The sequence below is a fragment of the Hypomesus transpacificus genome, chromosome 22 (genome assembly GCF_021917145.1).
Source record: "Hypomesus transpacificus isolate Combined female chromosome 22, fHypTra1, whole genome shotgun sequence".
NCBI lineage: Eukaryota > Metazoa > Chordata > Actinopteri > Osmeriformes > Osmeridae > Hypomesus > Hypomesus transpacificus.
In genome coordinates, this window is record NC_061081.1 from 10,274,848 (window position 1) to 10,283,615 (window position 8,768).

At 47.9% G+C, this 8,768-nt stretch overlaps 1 protein-coding gene across 4 annotated transcripts; it reads left to right on the forward strand.

Moving 5' to 3' along the window:
• The first annotated feature begins 2,821 nt into the window (after positions 1-2,821).
• On the forward strand, positions 2,822-8,432 carry mettl14 (methyltransferase 14, N6-adenosine-methyltransferase subun). 4 transcript variants are annotated; one of them, XM_047044477.1, is made up of 14 exons: positions 2,822-2,899; positions 3,740-3,897; positions 3,989-4,068; positions 4,755-4,822; positions 5,080-5,168; positions 5,617-5,704; positions 5,797-5,874; positions 5,999-6,086; positions 6,406-6,496; positions 6,634-6,775; positions 6,887-6,979; positions 7,353-7,469; positions 7,647-7,857; positions 7,998-8,432. In XM_047044477.1, exons 2-14 carry the CDS (start codon positions 3,812-3,814, stop codon positions 8,306-8,308), a joined length of 1,542 nt encoding a protein of 513 aa, XP_046900433.1. In that variant the 5' UTR covers positions 2,822-2,899; positions 3,740-3,811; the 3' UTR covers positions 8,309-8,432. The 4 variants fall into 4 exon arrangements, with proteins under 4 accessions (XP_046900433.1, XP_046900436.1, XP_046900435.1 ...); XM_047044480.1 differs by lacking the exons at positions 3,740-3,897; positions 3,989-4,068 and having other exon boundaries at positions 2,833-2,899; XM_047044479.1 differs by lacking the exons at positions 2,822-2,899; positions 3,740-3,897; positions 3,989-4,068 and adding an exon at positions 2,923-2,941.
• The last annotated feature ends 336 nt before the right edge of the window (positions 8,433-8,768 follow it).

An 8,768-nucleotide genomic window follows, 5' to 3' on the forward strand; every position in this document is an offset into this window, starting at 1 on the left:
AATATTTCACATACTTGACGAGAGGGAGAGAGGGCAAGGACACCCACATTGACTCATCACTCCTCCTCTGTCTGTCTCTTCCACTCTCTCTGTTTCTCTCTCTCCCTCCCTCTCTCTCTCTGTTGGTCTGTCATTCCTTCCCCATCATTCCCTCTTTGTGAATTGGCATTATAAATATGTGCTGAGAGAGTGTTAGTGGGTGTGAATGTTGATGTGTGTGTGCATGCTCACCCCAGCCCCAGCTGTCTACAGACCACCTCTGCATCACTGTCGTCCCATTGGTCATCGCAGACGGACCCCCACTGGCCCCCGTGGAACACCTCAACTCTGCCCTCCAACCCTGAACGCCCCCCAACTAGCCGCACAGGGACCACTGTCGCAGCTGGGGCACACACACACACACACACATACACACACACACACACACATACACACACACACATCAGAGTTATCACATTTGCATTCAAGCATGCCGTGTGGCTGTAGAGACACGCACACACACATTTGTTTTACGATACCAGCGAGGAACACACGGAGTGGCCCTACCCTCCGGGGGCGTGCAGGCGAGGGCAGCGGCCTGGGGACACTCCCCTCCGTTCCAGGCCGTCTTGGGACACTGCATCAGGTCGAACTCCGCCCCCTCGCAGTGGACCGCCTTCCAGTGGAGCCTGGCCACACCCAGACGAGAGAGGGGGGCGGTACGGGCCCGCCCGGTGAACCTGGAGAGGTGGGGAAGGAGAGAGGGCGGGGCAGAGAAAAGGGAAGATATGGAAAGATGGCACACAAACACAGAGCGCACTGCTAAAGCTAATAAAAAGAACATCTGGACTCGGCAGACAAAGTGGCCATTTTGAGGCTGTGGCGGGCTGTCACCTTGAGCCATTCCAAGGTCATATCCTGTCAATAATGGGCGGTTCAAGGGTCAGGAAGATCACTCTCTTCGCGTCAATAACCCGACAGTTTAAACTCATCACTGGAACTCTGTGACACGAGACTGACACATGCCCCCCCTTTTGCTTCCTGTGAGCACACTGGCCTCTGTGTGTGTGTGTGTGTGTGTGTGTATGTGTGTGTGTGTGTGTTAGAGCATGTGTGTGCATGTGTATACCACATGTGCACACTTGCCGGCATTGGTGTCAGTGTCAGAGAGTGTCAATGAGAGCTCCTCCAGGGAAATCAAGGGCCATGCATTGACTTCACCCCAGTTATGGTGCACTGTCTCTGGGTGAGATCTGGTCACGGCCCCCCTTGTCTCTGGAGAACCACAGTGTTGACACTGGCCTGACCTCATCTCACAATCAAGACCGTTGGTGTGTGTGTGTGTGTGTGTGTTTGTGTGTGTGTGTGTGTGTGTGTATGTATGCACAGAGAGGTACATAGCAGAGAACTGGAGGTATTCAAACACCCCTTGGGGAGGGGGTAGAGGAAGGGTTTGGAATGCCACTGTTGGACGGGGGAAGATTACAAAGACTGTTTGTGAGGAGTAACGAAGAGCAGTGAAGTTTACAGCTCATTGAGTTTCAGGAGCTCAAGAGGACCAGAGCGGTCAACATGTGGTTCATGGTCGATGACCAGGAAGAGCTGAGCTATGTTTCCAGAGACTGAACACCACAGCTACAGTACTATCATTCACTGCAGTATGTCTCATTGAATTAGTAGAAACACCTGGCTAGCAGTGGTCTGAGCCAGCACAGTCTCGCAGCAGTCATGTGTGTGAGTGAGGATGTGAGTTTAGAAAAAGAGAGTCTGTGTGTATCTGTATGTGTACAGCTTGTGTTACTGTGTATGCCTGTGTATGCCTGTGTGTGTGTGCATGTGTGTGCGTGTGTGTGTGCGCTCTCCTCACCCCTGCCCCAGTTGTCTGCAGACCACAGTAGCATCCTCGTCTCCCCAGTCGTCTCCACACACAGACCCCCAGACCCCACCCAGGTAGACCTCCACCCTGCCCTCCAGCTTGGACCGTCCGCCCTGCAGACGCACTGACCCTGGTGGGAGGGGAGGGTGGTGGAGGGGAAGGTGTGTGGGAGGGGGTGTAGAAAGGGAGAGATAAGAGAGGGAATGGCTTTCATTAGAAGCAGTGGTATAAAGTGCTGAACACACACATCCTGCAGACGATACCCACATCACGTTCAACAACAGAAGACACACACACATCCTATTTAGTAATGTGCCTATCAATCTGTCGATATGAAAAACAGAATGTAGTGAATTTTACGACCTGGCCCTTTCAGTAAGCTCTCAGACATCAAGGTGCATCAGACTGTGACTGGATGTGTGTGTATGTGTGTGCGTGTGTACATTTTAGAATTTCTGGGAGCTAGTTTAGAGGCATACCCTGAATGCTTTGTGCTTTTTATTCCATATACCTCACTCTTATGATCATACATTCTCCTTTCCAACCAGTTAAAGTGGTAATGCGTTACAGCCTGCACACAAAACACGCACACAGAGTGACATGTACACTAGATACTGTTGGGGTATCCATGCCTCTCAGTTTCCTCAGCGCTTTTGAGGCTTGCCCTGACGGGAACGTCCGGCACAGGGTAGTCATGTCTCAAATCATACCCTTTACACACACACACACACACACGCACAAACGCACACACACACACACACACACTAGGAGGCCATTTTATCTACTTAGCTGGCCTAAAAATAACGGGATTTTAACTTAAACTATTTTGTTTGATGCGTGTTTATGTTCATTTTTAAGGAGCTGACAAATCCACTTCGCGCTCTCACCAATGCTAAAAATACCGCGCGCTGTCCGCGTCAAGCCAAGGGGAAATAACACGGCCCATTCCTGTCATCACGCACACACCAACAAACACAAACTGTTTCTGTCATCGCAAAGAGAGTACTGGAGCGGACTAGGCTACATACAGGGTCAGCATGTAAGGTTAGTTTACCACAGCTTGCTCCAACCATGGTTGAAATGTAGGCAAGTATAAAGCAACTCATATTCTAATTTATTTTTACCTAGCATAGGCTCGGCTATTTTGAACACAATTTAAACATAAATTAAGATGAAACTGAAAAATATATTCAGTACCAGTCAAAGGTTTGGACACATTTTCTCCATTCAACTGATTGGGAAAATGTGTCCAAACTTTTGACTGGTACTGTATATGTGTGGGTGAATATTAAAATGTATGTTGTAGGCAAGCCTACAAAATAGCTACATCCTTTAAGGCACAAAGCAAGTTTTCTTACTCCACCTGCAAATACTTCGACAGTAATTTAAAGGCTTAAATGTGCAGAGGCTTGCCCTCTGCATCTCCCCCTGAGCGTGCAAGGTGTGTGAGAGAGTCTTGTTTGACTACTTTGGGTGCTTCACAACATAGTTCAGACAAAGAAACACAACGGTACGGAAGTTATGGTGACTTTTTCCAATATTGACCAATGGAATCCGTCAACTTTTAATTTCAAGCATGTGCACCCGTACATAAGCTGACAGTAGTTCACTATCTATCGCCGTCTCTCTGTGTCTCTTCTTTATAGCCTACATACACTCACCAATTCTATAATTCTATTGACACAACACTGAAAAACAACAGCCTGTTTGTCTACCGGCCAACGTTTACCTTGTTTGCAGTCGCAGTAACCCCAGTCCACTCTGCCTCGGCTATTTCTAAAGAAACACCATGGCCGGATCCTCCCGTCCGGGTTCCGACAGTGATTGTGGTCTCCTATTCCTTTACCCGGGTACCTCTCATTAAATCCGGACACCTCGCTCCAGTTCATGCACTGTCCACCGGACTCGGTGACGTCTATCGCTCCCTGATAGAAGCCGTCTCTTCCGCGGCTCTGGATGCAGTCGGTGAACAGAAGGATGAAGGAGGGAACGTCGGTAGAAAAACAGCCGTTTAAAATGCTGAGTAGAGACGCGAGGAGGAGGTTGGTATACATTGAACCCATTTTGTTTCGGTTTTAAACTTCAGTTTGAGTTAGGCTACATCTGATTCAATGAATAATGCCGTCTTCATAGAAATCCACACCACCGGGGACGGACGGGACCGGGAGTGAGAAAATCTGGTTGTGCGGCGCTGATGTGCCCGGGGCTTGGCGGTGAGAGCTTGCGCATGATGAGGTCCCAAGGGACACGGAGTTTGGGCATCATTAACTGCGCTGGCTGAGGGCTCGGTGGGTCACTATCCGAAACGATAATGAGGATGCTAAATTATTGATACAATTGAATTATTAATACATATGCAGTAGTGCTTCAATACCACGTATTGAATCACACAGGAATAGTTGAACGCTACATATGGGCATATGGTCAGGACGTTCTGAAGTCTATGCAGCCTATTATAATTTGTCACAACTGAGAATGGAAATATTGCAATACCTATGCTATAACAAGCCTGAGGTTGAAATTGAAATGAGTAAAAAAAAGTGAAAAAGTATTATTAGAAAATAAAAAGCAATATTAGAGCAAGAGAGAAAGAAAATAGAGAAAAATTAACCAAGATTAAACTGCACCCCACAGAGGATATTACTTAGAAGTGTTCTGCTATTGGACAAAATATTGTAACGCGTAATCTATTTGTCACTGCGTCGGCGGGGTTGTAAGTAAGTATACGTCATCAAACGGCGACTTGCACCCGTGCAAGAAAAGGCGACTTGCACCCCTGCAAGAAAAGGCTGCATATGCAAGACGATATGCAAGACTTTGCTATTGTAAAATAACAATCGCTAAGTACCTAGAAATTAATTACAAAAAAAACTAACCAAAGTGAAATAACACGTTTTAGGTATGAACAGTCGACTGCAAGAGATTCGTGAGCGGCAAAAGCTCAGACGGCAGCTTTTAGCTCAACAGGTACTAGTATTACTAGGGTTTCTAGCCGCATGAACTAGCAAACAGTCTAGCTGGCATAAATACCCCGCTTCCCTGCCTAGCTAGCTTAGATTTTTATTAAATACTCTTAATTACTATTTTTTACCTAGCAAGTAGATATAGCTACCTAGCATACTGCGTATATATGTTTACCCCAACTACATGTTGTTAGAGCTAACGCTAGCCCTAGCATTTGCATTCCACCTAGCTTACTATTTTGTCATTTCTTCTTTACGTAGTTGGGAGCGGAGAGTGCAGACAGTATCGGCGCCGTTCTCAACAGTAAAGATGAGCTCAAGGAAATTGAGGAAAACCGAGAGACATGCAGGTAACAAGCGAATTACACAAAAGCTGCTAGATGGGCTTATACAGCGGATAGCCTACACTCCACTCGTACACATTGTGCACGGTTTGCACTAGGCATGCCATTGACTGATGTTAACCACTTTTGTATTAAGTATCGTGCAGGTAAATGTGGATCTAGTGCCTTGTTATTGTACAATGGGATGAATATAATTAGACCTTAAAGACTCGTTCATCCCAAGTGCATGTCTTATGCTCAATAGTAGATAGCTCTTTGGCTGCCTTTTTATACTATCCTGACCTGTAATTTGCTTACTTGCCCATTTGTACTTCAACTCCCAAATCTCAATTTTCCGGTACTTTGTGATTGTGTGTTGGTGACCTTATGTGAACCCTAGCTGCAAAACCATTTCCCCCTAGTGGGACAGTAAAGAGAACCTGGAACCTTAAGTGTTCCTGGAATTTCTTTACAGGGCCTCATTCCAGACGCTGGCCACAACCTCTAAACGGAAGACTCCAACAGAGGGCGAGGACACAGAGGAGGATGTAGAGGAGCAGAAGGTACACACACACACACACACACACACACACAGAGACTTCGATTGAACCCTGCTGATAAGATGGTGACTGGTTCCATGTGTGTGTCTGTGTAGGATGAAGTGGAGGTGCTACAGACTGATGATGGTAACCCATATGAAGAGGTGTACAAGGACTCCAGTACCTTCCTTAAGGTAAGCCATCCTCCCATCCATCCATAAACACATCTGTGGGGAGGATCTTTTCTCCTTCCAGTTCTCTCTTCAGAACTGTCTCTGTAGATGATGTGAGGGTTAACCTAGTTTGTTGTCTTGTCAGGGTACCCAGAGTCTTAACCCACACAATGACTACTGCCAGCACTTTGTGGATACGGGACATAGACCCCAAAACTTCATCAGAGATGTTGGTAAGTGTGGGTGTGGAGAAAGAAAGCAAAGTCACACTGTTTATTTATCATTCATTTTGATTGCTACTGACAAACACTTCACATGGACATATTAACCTCAGTAATAAAATCCAACCTTAACATAACTAGAGGATATTGTGTTCACTGTGCTTCACTGCAATTTCCATTTAGCATATTGCTTAAGTTAATGTACATTGAAAAAGACAAATGTTAGCATGTGTTTGTTAACTTTCATTGGCAACATTTTGGCTATGAAAATTCCTGTGGAAATGTCTCATTTATTTGCAGTTGTGTGTGTGTGTGTGTTGTCCCTGCCCAGGTCTGGCTGACAGGTTTGAGGAGTATCCTAAACTCAGAGAGCTGATCAGACTGAAGGATGAGCTCATCTCCACCACCAACACCCCCCCCATGTAAGATCATTCACTGACCACCCCCCTAGACATGCAAACCCCCCATGTAAGATCATTCACTGACCACCCCTTACACACACACTCACACACACACACACACACAATCCCCATCTCATGAGCATGTCCTGTGTGTGCAGGTACCTGCAGGCGGAGCCGGAGCACTTTGACCTGCGGGAGCTGAAGTGTAAGTTTGACGTGATCCTGCTGGAGCCTCCTCTGGAGGAGTACTACAGAGAGTCTGGCATCAGCCACACGGAGCGCTTCTGGAACTGGGACGATGCAAGTACCACACCCCTTCACCCCTTCACCCACACTGTGTGTGGGTGTCACTGCATGTGTCCAATTCAGAGAGGGTATGTTTGTGTGTGTTGACTCTTTGTCCCTCTCTAGATCATGAAGTTGGAGATTGAGGAGATTTCGGCGCTGCGTTCCTTTGTGTTCCTCTGGTGTGGGTCTGGAGAGGGACTGGACCTGGGCAGGATGGTGAGCACGCCAACCTCAGCGGTGTACATGTGCTGCTGTGGCTTTGTTCTTAGCGTCATGTTATTACCATGACCTTGAAGCTAGCCAACTGTTTTTCCAGTTATTGTTTTTAACACAAATACAATGTATTCACTTCAGTATTGAAATCCAAACTCATTGGGGCTACATACCGTTAATTGTTAATTCAGTATTCTACTGAATTCTCACTAGAAAGGGCTGTTTTTACTGTGTTTTAGCACATTCACAAAAGACAGGGACACACTAAATCACTTTTACAATCAAAAATCAGGTATGGAAAAGTCATTTTGAAAATAGGACGGAAATGTTAGTGAACAAGGTGCCAATGAAGCCCTGCCTGCTCCCTGTGTCTCAGTGTCTGAGGAAGTGGGGCTTCAGGCGCTGTGAGGACATCTGCTGGATAAAGACCAACAAGAACAACCCAGGCAAGACCAAGACCCTGGACCCCAAAGCTGTGTTCCAGAGGACCAAGGTACAACATGCAGCTGGCTGGGTTTCCTCACCAAACACACCCACATCTGTCCAACCATGTGGGCTTTTCTTCACCAGCCATACCTTTCTCTCTACCCCTCCTCCTCTTACACTCTACCATTCCTCCTCTCTACCCCTCCACGATGCCCCTCCTCCTCCTCCTCTCTGCCCCTGACAGGAGCACTGTCTGATGGGCATCAAGGGCACGGTGCGGCGCAGCACGGACGGAGACTTCATCCACGCCAACGTGGACATCGACCTGATCATCACCGAGGAGCCCGAGATGGGCAACGTGGAGAAGCCCGTGGAGATCTTCCACATCATCGAGCATTTCTGCCTGGGCCGCCGGCGGCTGCACCTGTTTGGGCGAGACTCCACCATCAGACCAGGTAAGGGGGTCGAATGAGGAGGGGGGGAAGGCAGGTAAGAATGGCAGGGAGTTGTGGACTACTCCATACTGCGTGTTTTAATATAATGTCTATCTCAACCCTCTGTTCTCCATGCTCTCCTCCTCCCCGTCTCCCCCCAGGCTGGCTGACGGTGGGCCCCACTCTGACCAACAGCAACTTCAACCCCGAGGCCTACGCCTCCCACTTCTCCATCCCTGAGTCCCACCTGTCCGGCTGCACCGAGGAGATCGAGAGGCTCCGCCCCAAGTCCCCGCCCGCCAAACTCAAGGGGGAGGGCCGCGGGGGCGGGGCGTCTCGAGGGGGGCGAGGCGGGCCTAACGCGGGCAGGGGTGGCGACCGTGGCAGGGAGAGGAACAGGCCCAACTTCCGAGGGGACAGGGGGGGCTTCAGAGGGAGGGGGGGGCCACACAGGGGGTTTCCGCCCCGCTAGTGAGGGCAGAGTGAGGATCTTCACCAGAAGAAGCATCCTTATGTTGAGGAGGGAACAATGAGGGGGATTGTTGCCAACATTTGAAACAGTCTGTGATGTGTGTTTTACAATTAAATACTTTGTTTTTGTAGATTGTGTCATGCTCAATGCTACATAGTGATTCAGGGTTCCCGCGGGGTCTTAAAAAGTCAAAAATGTTGAACTTTAAATTGAAGGCCTTAAAACCTCTTAACGGACAGATTTTCATCCGAGGTCTTCAATGTCATTTAGTCAGGTCTTAAAACGGTTTTACCTTCGTTCATTTACATATACGCTGGCTGCAGAAAGCTATTACAAAGTAACAAAAAAGTATTGAGTCGTAGCCTACGAAGCGGAGCTGTAGACTCCAGGGTTCGAATTACGGTGGGTTTGACCCCCGTAATGAAGAGGTCAAAACAACAGGTTGGGGGGGTAGATACAT

Coding starts and splice junctions, on each gene's coding strand:
- mettl14 (XM_047044477.1), top strand. CDS start 3,812: ATGCAGTCGGTGAACAGAAGGATGAAGGAGGGAACGTCGGTAGAAAAA. Junction 4,823..5,079: donor GGCAGCTTTTAGCTCAACAG/GTACTAGTATTA, acceptor TTCTTTACGTAG/TTGGGAGCGGAGAGTGCAGA. Junction 6,980..7,352: donor GACTGGACCTGGGCAGGATG/GTGAGCACGCCA, acceptor CCTGTGTCTCAG/TGTCTGAGGAAGTGGGGCTT.